Source organism: Schistocerca nitens, chromosome 5 (assembly GCF_023898315.1).
Source record: "Schistocerca nitens isolate TAMUIC-IGC-003100 chromosome 5, iqSchNite1.1, whole genome shotgun sequence".
Lineage (NCBI taxonomy): Eukaryota > Metazoa > Arthropoda > Insecta > Orthoptera > Acrididae > Schistocerca > Schistocerca nitens.
In genome coordinates this window covers 466,602,066-466,616,028 of record NC_064618.1, presented here as the reverse complement: position 1 = coordinate 466,616,028, position 13,963 = coordinate 466,602,066, and the positions used below count along the sequence as shown (strand labels likewise).

The window sequence follows — 13,963 nt, the reverse complement described above, 5'->3', positions numbered from 1 at the left end:
AAACTACCACTTGGTGCTAAATGGTTGGACCTCCAAAGCTCCTTACAGAACGTGGGGCTCGGAGGCTTGTCTGCTCTGTAAAGTAGGATAGATGGTGCTCTGTGGCAACTCTGCCGAAAGAACACAATGCTGGTGCAGGCACAAGTGTTTCGGAGCTCACCGTTCATCGTACAATGCTGAACATGGAGCTCCGCAGCTGACCACCCTTACATGTTTGTACGTGTTTGTGTGTGGACACAGAGGCATTGTCAATTATGACTGTAGTTGGAACGGGATCATCCGGATTCGACCGTCGATCGGTGGAAACGTATCGACTCTTCGGATGAACCACATTTTTGCTACAGTAGGTCGATGGTCGTCTCCACAAATGCCGTCATCGAGGTGAACGGCGGCTCGAAACGTGCATCGCGCCTAGGACGCAGGCTGGTGGGAGCAGTATTCAGATATGGCAGACACTCTCCTGCTGTTGCATGAGACCTGTGGTAGAAATCGAAGACAAACTGACAGCTGCGAACCACCTGCATCCCTTCATGTTTGATGTCTTCCCCGATGGCGACGTCATCTTCCCGCGCGGAGTGGCCGCGCGGTTAGAGGCGTCGTGTCACGGCTTGCGCAGCCCCTCCCGCCGGATGTTCGAGTCCTTCCTCGGGCACGGGTGTGTCTGTTGTTCTTAGCGTAAGTTAGTTTAAATTAGAGTAACTAGTGTGTAAGTCTAAGGACCGATGACGTCAGCAGTTTGGTCCCTTAGGAATTCACGCACATTTGAATATTTGGTTTCATCTTTCAGCAGCGTAATTGTCCATATCTCGGAGCCAGAACCGTGCTACAGTGGATTGGGGAGCATTATAGTGAACTCTTGTTGATGTCTCGGCGATCAGATTCGCCTGACGTAAATCCTATGGCATCCATCTGGGTCGCTGCCGGGCTCCATCACCGTGTACGCAAATCAGTGGCCCATAATTTACGCGAATTACACGACCTGTGTGCAGATGTCTACTGTACAAACCTCCTCAAACGTACCACCAAACTGTCGGATCCCTGATACGCAGAATCAGTTGTGCATTCGTTCCCAAGACGGACAAACAAGCTATTAACCAGGTGGTCATAATGTTTTGGCTCATCAGTGTATGTATGAATGTGGCAGGGTAAAATACAGGGAGCGAAAGGTTATTTACAATTTGTACAGAAACCAGATGGCAGTTATAAGAGCCGAGGGGCATGAAAGGGGAGCAGTGGTTGGGAAGGGAGTGAGACAGGGTTGTAGCCTATCCCCGATTTTATTCAATCTGTATATTGATCAAGCAGTAAAGAAAACAAAAGAAAATTTCGGAGCAGGAATTAAAATCCACGGAGAAGAAATAAAAACTTTGAGGTTCGCCGATGACATTGTAATTCTGTCAGAGACAGCAAAGGACTTGGAAGAGCAGTTGAACGGAATGGACAGTGTCTTGAAAGGAGGATATAGGATATAAGATGAACATCAACAAAAGCAAAACGAGGATAATGGAATGTAGTCGAATTAAATCGGGTGATGCTGCGGGAATTAGATTAGGAAATGAGACGCTTAAAGTAGTAAATGAGTTTTGCTATTTGGGGAGCGAAATAACTGATAATGGTCGAAGTAGAGAGAATATAAAATGTAGACTGACAATGGCAAAGAAAGTGTTTCCGAAGAAGAAAAATTTGCTAACATCGAGTATAGATTTAAGTGTCAGGAAGTTGTTTCTGAAAGTATCTATACGGAGTGCAGCCATGTATGGAAGTGAAACGTGGACGATAAATAGTTTAGACAAGAAGAGAATAGAAGCTTTCGAAATGTGGTGCTACAGAAGAATGCTGAAGATTAGCTGGGTAGATCACATAACTAATGAGGAGGTATTGAATAGAATTGGAGAGAAGAGAAATTTGTGGCAGAACTTGAGTAGAAGAAGGGATCGGTTGGTATGGCATATTCTGAGGCATCAAGGAATCACCAATTCAGTACTGGAGGGCAGCGTGAAGGGTAAAAATCGTAGAGGGAGACCAAGAGATGAATACACTAAACAGATTCAGAAGGATGTAGGTTGCAGTAGGTACTGGGAGATGAAGAAGCTTGCACAGGATAGAGTAGCATGGAGAGCTGCATCAAACCAGTCTGTGGACTGAAGACCACAACAACATGAATGTATGTATCTGTCCGTCCGTTATTAGATATTTTTCGGTAAAAATAGTTTTTTAAGAAACAATTTGGTCTGTAAAACAATACAACATTTTCTGCAATGTTAGACTGACTAGCTTTAATGTATGCAAGTATGAATAATGGAACTCCAGTACCATTTCGCTTCACTAGCTGCAGCAATATACGGAGCTCTACTAGCCGGAGTCCACTCAGATGGTTCTATATTTGGGAAAAAACAGAAGTTACGTCATCGATTTATCATAAGTATCTACTTTTGGCGCGATTAGTTTCACGTAGCTTTATCTTTACTCTCGTGCATCATGCTGTCAAAGTATTAAGTTTCAAACAGATTATCTGGATAATAGCTGTCGCCTTTGTTCACTTCATTAGGTATTACTGGGAATTAGCTCGATATAACAACTTTGGATTCGTTCTCATACAAATCGTAAGCACCAGAAGATTGCAGCGTACAGTGAAATCTTTTAGGTCTTCTGCATCTACGTACATACGCAGCAAGCCACTGTAAAGTCCATGGTAACGAGTACATCGTAGCAATATTATCGATTTTCTTTCCTAATCCTTTCGCGTATACAACGAGGGAAAATCACTTTGTGTGTATCCGTATGTTCCCTAATCTGCGCGAGATACACTATGATGAAAGTGCATCCGTCTCACAGTCACATGTGCATATGGTTCTCTAAAAATAGCCATCAAGGTTTCAAGAGAAGTACGCCTTTTTATCTTCCGAAGATCTCATTTAAGTTCTCTGAACATCTCCATACATTTCCACTACATCGACCTGTAACGATCCGAGCAGCGCGTCTCTCGAATTCGTTCGTTATCTGTTGTCATGCCTGATTGATAAAGACTCCGAACACTGAAAGAGTACTCTAAAATTGATGGCACTAGTGTCTTGTACGCGATATCCTTTACAAATACATCGCATTCTCCCACACTCTTCCCAATAAACATGTCGCCTCCATTCGCCTTCCCTAGAGCTGATTTTACGTGATCGTCGTATTTCATATTACTTCTTGTTATTACGCCTAAAAACATATACGGCTTGACGTGCTCAAGATGTTCAACACTAATTTTGTAATCAGATGTTAGCGTTTTCTTTCTCTTTGTACATTCACCTACATTTAAAGAGAGTTGCCACTCAATACAACAAATGAAAACTTTGCCCAAATCTTACGCTTTTCCGACAGCGATTCTTACCCTACGCAATAGCAGCACCAAAGAACAATCTAAAAGTGGTCCTGATCCTATCTGATAACTTGTTCATGTGTATTACGTTCCTTGGGGCACAAATCACGTCACATTCGTTTCTGTAGAACATTCGCCCTTCCATTGGATTAACACAGCGTATAGCGCGACTCATCGCTCCAAAACGCACGTTTCCAGCCATCTACCGCCCTGTGGCGTAGCTCTTTAATAACACCGAGCGTCGCTTAACATTAACTACAGAGATGTGTGGCTTACGCGGAGCTGCTCCACGATTGTACCCCATTATTTTTAACTATCCACGAATAGTAATTCTGCTAGATGGTCTGGCAACACTTTGGAACTCTCGAGTCATTCCTTCTGCTGCTTTCATACGACTTTTTGCAAGCATCTTTCGAAATGCTCGACGGTCCATGTCCGTCTGACGGGTCATGGATTAACTGTGGGTTGTTCCTTCGCGCTTGCACTTCTCATACACATCACCAACAGTCGATTTGAAGAACTGGAATTTCCCCGAAGGATTTATTAGCCAGGTGAAATCCAATGAGTAGTCCTCGCCTGACCGATCCATTCTGCTGTTACTGCTTCTGTACTAACAACAGAATTCTCCGCTTTCTTTTATACTGGCTGTTCCGCCTCTCTTGACAGCTAGCGGTCAATTCTGCATTACACAGCGGTGTCCGGGTACTTTGGATTATAAAATAGTGTATCTAAAAACAACATGAAAAAACACATTTGTATGGCTACATGTTGGGAATTTACAGCTTTGTCCATAAGAAAAACTAATTATTTCTATTAAGATATTCCGTAGAGGAACAGAAGGAGCCGTTAACAAGAAACATTTTTAATCTTGATTAGACAACAGTTCTGCTATCTCTCCATGGGTAGGTTCTCGAAAAGTTTTATATCTGTATATTTCACCCACATCCGCGCCAAAGTAAGATTCATTAAAGAGTAAAGTAGATAATTTTTCCTCTACATCTACATACACTACTGGCCATTAAAATTGCTACACCACGAAGATGACGTGCTACAGACGCGAGATTTAACCGACAGGAAGAAGATGCTGCGATATGCAAATGATTAGCTTTTCAGAGCATTCACACAAGGTTGGCGCCGCTGGAGACACCTACAACGTGCTGACATGAGGAAAGTTTCCAACCCGTTTCTCATACACAAACAGCAGTTCACCGGCGTTGCCTGGTGAAACGTTGTTGTGATGCCGCGTGTGAGGAGGAGAAATGCGTACCATCACGTTTCCGACTTTGATAAAGGTCGGATTGCAGCATATCGCGATTGCAGTTTATCGTATCGCGACATTGCTGCTCGCGTTGGTCGAGATCCAATGACTATAAGCAGAATATGGAATCGGTGGGTTCAGGAGGGTGAAACGGAACGCCGTGCTGGATCCCAACGGCCTCATATGACTAGCAGTCGAGATGACAGGCATCTTATCCGCATGGCTGTAACGGATCATGCAGCCACGTCTCGATCCCTGAGTCAACAGATGGGGACGTTTGCAAGACAACAACCATCTGCAAGAACAGTTCGACGACATTTGCAACAGTATGGACTATCAGCCCGGAGACCATGGCTGCATCACAGACAGGAGCCCGTGCGATGGTGTACTCAACGACGAACCTGGGTGCACGAATGGCAAAACGTCATTTTTTCGGATGAATCCAGGTTCTGTTTACAGCATCATGATGGTCGCATCCGTGTTTGGCGACATCGCGGTGAACGCATATTGGAAGCATGTTTTCGTCATCGCCATACTGGCGTATCACCCGGCGTGATGGTACGGGGTGCCATTGGTTACACGACTCGGTCACCTCTTGTTCGCATTGGCGGCACTTTGAACAGGTGGACGTTACATTTCAGATGTGTCACGACCCGTGGCTGTACCCTTCATTCGATCCCTGCGAAACCCTACATTTCAGCAGGGTAATGCACGACAGCATGTTGCAGGTCTTATACGGGCCTTTATGGATACAGAAAATGTTCGACTGGTGCCCTTGCCAGCACATTCTCCAGATCTCTCACCAATTCAAAACGTCTGGTCAATGGTGGCCGAGCAACTGGCTCGTCACAATACGCCAGTCACTACTCTTAATGAGCTGTGGTATCGTGTTGAAGCTGCATGGGCAGCTGTACCTGTACACGCCATCCAAGCTCTGTTTGACTCAATGCCCAGGCGTATCAAGGCCGTTATTACGGCGAGAGGTGGTTGTTCTGGGTACTGATTTCTCGGGATCTATGCACCCAAATTGCGTGAAAATGTAATCACATGCTAGCTGTAGTATGATATATTTGTCCAATGAATACCCGTTTATCATCTGCATTTCTTCTTGGTGTAGCAATTTTAATGGCCAGTAGTGTAATTACTCTGCAGTTCACAATCAAGCTGCTGGCAAAGGGTTCATCGAACCACCTTAAAGCTATTTCTCTACCGTTCCACCCTCCAGCAGCACACAGGAGAAACGAACCCTTCGATCTTTCTGTGTACCTTTTCCACGTGTCCTGTTCGAGACTGGAACGGCAGAGAAATAGCTTGAATGTGGTTCGATGAATCCTCTGCCAGGCACTTGATTGTGAATCGCACAGTAGGCATATAGATGTAGCTGGAGAAGGAAAAATTATCTGCGTTACTCTTTAATGAAATTCACTTTGGCACAGAAGCGGCTGAACTCTTGTGAATATCTGCGCTACTCTCAATCAAAGATTGATTGCTGGTAAAATATTTCGTTGGTGGACAATTGTACTATAGGCTGTGGTTAATATTACCAGCTGCGTACCCCACATACAATGACGGGACAAAAGTCGTGAGATACTCCCTACATCGTGTCGTACCTCCTTCTGCACGGAGTAGCGCAGGAACTAGTGACATTGACTCGACAAGTCGTTGGAAGTCCCCTGCAGAAATATTGTGCCGTTCTGCCCCCATAGGTGTCAATTACTACGAAAGAGTTGCCGGTGGAGGATTCTGTGCAGGTACTGACCTTTCGATTACGTTCCATAAATGTTCGATGGCATTCATGTCGGGCGATCTGGGTGACCAAATCATTCTCTCGAACTGTCCAGGATCTTCTTCAATCCTATCGTGAACAACTGTTATCTGGTGACACGACACAGTGTCATGCATAAAAATTCCATCGTTGTTTGGAGACATGAAGTCTGCAAACGGTCTACAAATAGCCGAACATAGCCAGAGAAACCAGTCCATTCCATGTAAACACAGCCACACCATTATAGAGCCAAGCCAGCTTGTACAGTGCCTTGCTGACATCTTGGGTCCATGGCTTCGTGGGATCAGTGGCACACTCGAACCCTGCCACCAGCTCTCAACAACTGAAATCGGGACTCATCTGATCAGGTAACGGTTTCCCAGTCGTCTGTGGCCAACCGACTGGTCACGAGCCCAGGAGAGGCGCTGCAGGTAATGTCGTGCTGTTGGCAAAGGCACTGTGTCGGTCGTCTGCTGCCGTAGCCCATTAATGCCAAATTTTGCCGCGCTTCCCTAACGGATACGTTCGTCGTACGTCCCACATTTACTTCTGCGGTTATTTCGGCCAGTGCTGCTTGTCTGTTAGCACTGAAAACTGTACTAAACGCCGCCGGCCGCTGTGGCCGAACGGTTCTAGGCGCTTCAGTCCGGATCCGCGCTGCTGCTGCGGTCGTAGTTCGATCTTGCCTTGGGCATGGATGTGTGTGATGTCCTTAGGTTAGTTAGGTTTGTTCTAAGTCTAGGGGACTAAAAAATGGTTCAAATGGCTCTGAGCACTATGGGACTTAACATCTGAGGTCATCAGTCCCCTAGAACTTAGAACTACTTAAACCTAACTAACCTAAGGACATCACACACATCCAGGCCCCAGGCAGGATTCGAACCTGCGACCGTAGCGGTCGCGTGGTTCCAGACTGAAGCGCCTAGAACCGCTCGGCCACTCTAGGGGACTGATGACCTCATATGTTAAGTCCCATAGTGCTTAGAGCCATTTGAGCCATTTGCACTATACGCCGCTGCTCTCGGTCGTTAAGTGAAGGCCGTCGGCCACTGCGTTGTCCGTTCTCCGTGGTGAGAGGTAATGTCTGAAATCTGGTATTCTCGGCGCACTCTTGGCACTGTTGATCTCGGAATATTGAATTTCCTAACCATTTCCGAAATGAAATGTTCCATACGTCTAGCTGCAACAAGCCATTCCGTCTTTTAATTCCCGTCACCCAACCACAATTGCGTCGGAAACCTTTTCATATGAACCAGCTGAGTACAAATGACAGCTCCGTCAACGCACTGCCCTTTTATACTTGTATACGCCGCATTACCTCCATCTGTATATATGCATTTCGCTGTCTCATGACTTTTGTCACCACAGTGTATGTATTACTGCCGCTATTGCGACTGGTGAATCGTGGACACTGGGAGTGACAAGAGCGTGTTGTTGCAGGTATCTACGGAACGCTGTTCCGACGCAACAAGGAGGCGGCGTTCAGCAACTACCGGCTGTGGGAGTCTGCCGGCTTCGTCGTGGCGTACGCCTACAGCACGCAGCTGTGCGCGCGCATGAAGCTGTACGTGATGCTGGCCGTGCTGCTGGTCGGCGTCGCCGGCTACGTCGTCGTCGAGATTCTGCACAAGCGGAAGGTGAAGCGCCAGAAGATGCTGGCCGAGGACCCCAAGGCGGCTGCCGCCGCTGCCGCCGAGCTGGCCCGCAACAACCTGGTCGAGGAGACGGACGACGAGAAAGACGACCTCGACGACGACATCATCGTGACGCACCTGTAGTCCGCCCCTCTGCGCCGTCCGGCCGCTGCCCGCCGGCTCACCGCCACTGTCCGGGGCGACGCTGACGTCACGGACCGGCGTGCGCGCGCAGCATCCGCGCTCGGCAGCCGGCCGGACCGAGAACCTCCAGTCGCGGTGCTTGTGTACGGGACACTTCTGAAGTTGAGACGCTGTGGCACCCGCCCTTTGTGATACTGGGACCGCACAGGTGGCCCCCCAAACGTGCACGGCAGCTGCCTGCGCGGGGCGAGAGACTTTAGAGCGGCGGTGCAGTCTCGTTGTGTGGTTTTCCGCTACAGTCCAGAGGCGCTCTGCCTCGCCAAAACTGTACGCCGGAAAGAGAAAATGCGGTTCAGGAAATACTTTGGAAGTCCTTTCGTGAACGTCATTTCCCTATTTTCCTACAAAGTGTTGTTACTCCAGACAAAGGAGAGGTTGTGTAAGAGTGTTGGCTGTTGATGTGCTGATTATGCGTTAAAACAAACATTATAAAATATTTATTACGCAAACAAATGCCTGCACCATTATAGATATACTTTAAGCAGGACCTTTTTTGTTTAGTTCTCGTACTTTTCGCGTATTTATTATGCACAAAAGAAACACGGATGTAGTTTTACAGTGGCGACGCTGCTTCAGAATCAGATTGAAGCTCATTAAAAACGGCTTAATCATTTGCTAGGCAATGGGGTAACAGCAGCAGTATTTGGAAGCGGTGAAGGGAAGTAAGAAAAATGTGTACTATTCTTCTTTCTCCATTAGAATGCTTGGACTAGTCACAGAAGAGTGAAGTGTGTGTGTGTGTGTGTGTGTGTGTGTGTGTGCATCCGTTGATAATGTCCGTCACTGTTTTTGCGTCGTGTGCGCCTGTTGTTGAACATTACGCAACTGCGCAAAAGATAGGCTGCTACGGGGTCGAATGATGTCCCGGATCGTCCCAGGGTTACACAACAGCCTTCAGGATTGCAGCGAAGGACACTGCGGGAACGAGGCTAGTCCCTCGAGCCTGCATTCCCAGGCGCACGTCGGACCCACAATAAAGATTGTTCTGCCGTCAGTAAGGAAGACGTGGGAAGCGTTCCCACAGCGGCAGAAGGGCGGACAGTACAGCACTCACCTCGCTCCTGTGCGCCGTGGCTGGTCCCGAGCGGCCATTCGTGGCATTGTTCCTGCCACTACAACGAAAGCGCTCCCCGGGACGGGGCGTCGGCGGGTAGATACGAATCGGTTATCTGGGTTGTTTGCTCTACGTGCAGCTGCGGTGGAGTGACGATCGCTGGTGTGTCTGACTCGCACGAAGGAGTGTTTCATTTCTGAAAGTACAAATTCTAATTAGTACATTTTCTTACTTACACAGAATAATGTCTCTCCAGTCTAAAAGCCTCAGAGTTAAATGACGATTGCGCTGTTGGCAAAACAGAATTCAATAACAGTACGCTGCCGATCAGAAACAAGTTCTCAGTACGGAAACGTAAGGAAATCCGCGATTTACTCAGCAGCAGACCGCCAGAGGAAATGCAGTGAATGGTGGCTAAGGCAAGCAAGTGGGGAAAATGTGGTCGAGACAGAAGAAAAACTTCAATGTATTCATGGTCCTCTTTGCAGTCTAGCAACGGACGTAGCGATTGCTGTACTTAATACTTATTTTATCATATCACGCTGTTTTTATGAGGAATAAAGAGCCTTCCACATTTGTTATGTACTTCAAAAGAAACTATGTTTCTGTTTACTACATGAGGATATGCAAAGTATTTACTGTATTGTTGGCAGCAGTGTGAGGCTGTTTGTCGAGATTAGTTGTCCGCCCTATTGCGAGGCATTTCGGTGGCTGCTAAGCGTGTGATTCTCAGCCGGGCACCGAACTGCCTTCCGACTGGGCGACCACCTGATTGGTGCTTTATTACTATTATTATTACCATGCTAATACTATTAGCTGAAATAGTTCCACTCAAATTTTAAAAATATATGTTTTTTTGAAAGTTATGTCTTTTCTTTTTTATCCCTCTACCTTCACACCTGCTTCCTTGTGCATGGTCAAAAAATTAAGTGGATACCTCTTCCAGTATCGCAAAACTCAGCTACTATGCAGTTCACAGTCTACTGCTAGACCTTAGGCAACCAAGTGCGGTTGAGTGATAATCTCTCAACTTAATTATTATCCGATTCGAACATCCTTGAACCTAGCCACTGCTTCGTTTACTGACTTACATTCCAATTAAACATGTTACGATTTAGTTAGGTTAATAACTGAGACATTTAATATTATTTAAATTATATAACTAACGCAGGTAATTAATCTATGTTCGTATATAACGCGATTCTCTATTCACTTAGTTGCATTCACTTATTTCTCGCCGATACTCGCAAAAAAAAAAAAAAAAAGAAGTGGGAATTACGCTACGCTTAACGTCTACGTAGATTGTGAACTGCATTTCTACCAAAAAAAAGTCTAATTTCGGTCCAGTTAAACAGAACATACCTCTGAAGTGGACAGATATAGACACGAGGTGTGAAACGCATGACTCAAGTACTACAGTGATCTCTGTATACTGAATGAAATGATAGTGTTTCAGATTTTCTACCAAACTTATGTCAGATAAAAAGGTTATAAACAGCAATATGTAGTTGAAGCCTTGTTCGTGATTAAAGTGAGTCAGTGACACAGACATTCGTGATAAAACACCATATTTTCTTGGAAACAAACACACTTCCAACATTAAAAATTTTGAAGCGAACAGTGTTTATCGAGATAAAATATACTTCAGGCCGCCGCCATCATCATTTTCATTCGCCCACGGGATGAGACCATATCACTGCCATACGTAGATAACAAAAACAGCAGGTAAGATATGTAGCCCTACTGGATATGCATATTATGTCATACATCCCCTACAAGAGAAAGGATCTAAAAATTACGTCGAAACTACATACTTATTTCAGAGTAGTTCATAATGCACAAGATTCTTACAAAAACTGCCTACACAGAGCTGAAATGCTACTCGATCCGCAGATGGGAGATTATCAAAATACAGAGGTGGCTGTATTATTAGAATAAAGTAAGATTTTCATCATTTAATGACGTAATTGTAAGTTACTTAAAGAAATGATTAAGGTTTGTGTTTCATTACTCTGTATACCATCCTTTAGACTGCACGAGGGTTTGATTTGCCTTGGCATTTCATTTATTAAAGTTTGCTGTGTATTTCCTATGTCAGCGTCCTAAAACCAGTTTCGATGGACCTCTGAAATGATCTCATTCCCTATTGTTATTTTGGTATTTCTCAACTTTTTCTTTAAAGTATTTCACGTATTATCAACGGGATTAATTTCTGAGCTACTTCCAAGCCAAACAAGAATCTATATGCTCTTCTGGTTAAAAATAAAATGCGAAACTTTATTTACCTATGGGGAAAGTGTACGGTCCTGGATAATAAATTCAGTCATGTCCCCCACACCAGTGGTGCATTTGCAGCATTAACTTTGTTTTCGGTACTTTTAAGTACTAGGCTTATTTCATTGCTCTTCCAACAATGTACATCTCACCATAACCTATCTGCAGCACAACCGCCCTGTGTTTTTTCATTGTATTCAGTCGACCACTAACGTTCTTCCCTCCAATTGTCTTACGTATTGGTTGGTCCCTTTTCCCAGTGAGAAGATAGTTTCATTGCTGCAACACATTTGATGACAGAAAGAAAGCACTCACTAATAATGGCAATTAACAATGTTGCACTAGCAGTGACTTTGATGTGGGAAATCTTACAGGTAAATTAGCAGGTTTTAGCTTACAAAATGATTCACAATCCTAAAATACTATACAACCTCTTCCAACAGTTGACTAATTTTCAAATCTGCTGGACCATTGTAGTCGCCTGGAAGTCATAGGAGGTATAACGTTAGCCGTCTTTCGCGGTACTTTGCTTTCAAATCGAGGCTGAACAACTCCCGTCGTATAGATCTGGGAGATATATTGACCCCATCTCCCACATTGCCTTCCACATGTAAATACTTGTACGTTTTTGATTTACTAAGTACCAGATTCTTGAGTTTTCTCAGTGTTCTAGGAGTAAAAATTCTTCTCCGTCAACATTTGTCTGAAAGCCCCTGAGCATTTGACCACCATTTTCAGATTTTTAATTTTGTTTATTGATGAGTGTCAAATACTTAATTTACGGGCTATTGCTTGATGTATGTGAGTCTTTTCAGCAAGTAAAGTCCTTACAATGACTATTTACCTTGGAAAAATATTATACTTCTTTCCTGTAACCTCAAAATATTTCAGTCACAATGTTATGGAACACTATTGAGTGCTCAGGAGATAGAAATTTATAGAATACTTCGAAATAACTTTTGCCTGAAATGTATTACACAGTCTCAATTAATGAACAGGAGGAGAAGACAACAGAAACACCAAAACAGTGAATAGTAGGCAGCAGACACTTGGCGGGCAAACTCAGCTAAACAAGATTTGCGTTCCATCATTACTTTGTTTCTCATTCTTGTCAGCTCTTGTTGGTAAAATTACTTCACAGTTACAAAATACATAAATTTCGATTATGCCTATCAGAAATAATCAACGATTGAACTGCTTAACGGTTCAGCCATTTTTGGCACCATTCATCTTAAATAAAAATTTATTCTTAATAATTTGTCCACAGCAATCAAATGCTGAGCAAACCATCAATCTGAAAACCTAACAAAGAAAGAGCTTGTTGTAATTGTCGTCAACTTCAACAAAGCCTGTGATCTGGTAGGTAGCTGATCCTTGATACATATCGTAAAAGAACTCGGGCTAGTCAATAAGATTACAAGCATCTGGAAGAGTAACCTGGTTAACACCATATAAAAGGTTCAATTTCTAGAAGAATCTCTGATTTCTTCGACATTAAAGTCGCAGACAGACTACTGGATAGGTTGTAACCTGTGTACTTCAACTGTGGTAACAGAGCAGCAGCAGACAACATACACTCCTGGAAATGGAAAAAAGAACACATTGACACCGGTGTGTCAGACGCACCATACTTGCTCCGGACACTGCGAGAGGGCTGTACAAGCAATGATCACACGCACGGCACGGCGGACACACCAGGAACCGCGGTGTTGGCCGTCGAATGGCGCTAGCTGCGCAGCATTTGTGCACCGCCGCCGTCAGTGTCAGCCAGTTTGCCGTGGCATACGGAGCTCCATCGCAGTCTTTAACACTGGTAGCATGCCGCGACAGCGTGGACGTGAACCGTATGTGCAGTTGACGGACTTTGAGCGAGGGCGTATAGTGGGCATGCGGGAGGCCGGGTGGACGTACCGCCGAATTGCTCAACACGTGGGGCGTGAGGTCTCCACAGTACATCGATGTTGTCGCCAGTGGTCGGCGGAAGGTGCACGTGCCCGTCGACCTGGGACCGGACCGCAGCGACGCACGGATGCACGCCAAGACCGTAGGATCCTACGCAGTGCCGTAGGGGACCGCACCGCCACTTCCCAGTAAATTAGGGACACTGTTGCTCCTGGGGTATCGGCGAGGACCATTCGCAACCGTCTCCATGAAGCTGGGCTACGGTCCCGCACACCGTTAGGCCGTCTTCCGCTCACGCCCCAACATCGTGCAGCCCGCCTCCAGTGGTGTCGCGACAGGCGTGAATGGAGGGACAAATGGAGACGTGTCGTCTTCAGCGATGAGAATCGCTTCTGCCTTGGTGCCAATCATGGTCGTATGCGTGTTTGGCGCCGTGCAGGTGAGCGCCACAATCAGGACTGCATACGACCGAGGCACACAGGGCCAACACCCGGCATCATGGTGTGGG

The 13,963-nt window shown here is 45.5% G+C and overlaps 1 protein-coding gene across 1 annotated transcript in view; it reads left to right on the top strand.

Annotated features, from left to right (window-relative positions):
- The window catches only part of LOC126259244 (UNC93-like protein), a 246,046-nt gene extending 235,901 nt beyond the window's left edge, over positions 1-10,145 (top strand). The window contains exon 7 of the mRNA XM_049955868.1: positions 7,828-10,145. Within this exon, the coding sequence (XP_049811825.1) occupies positions 7,828-8,165 (338 nt within the window). The 3' untranslated portion in view covers positions 8,166-10,145. The remainder of the gene's footprint in view (positions 1-7,827) is intronic.
- Positions 10,146-13,963: the final 3,818 nt, after the last annotated feature.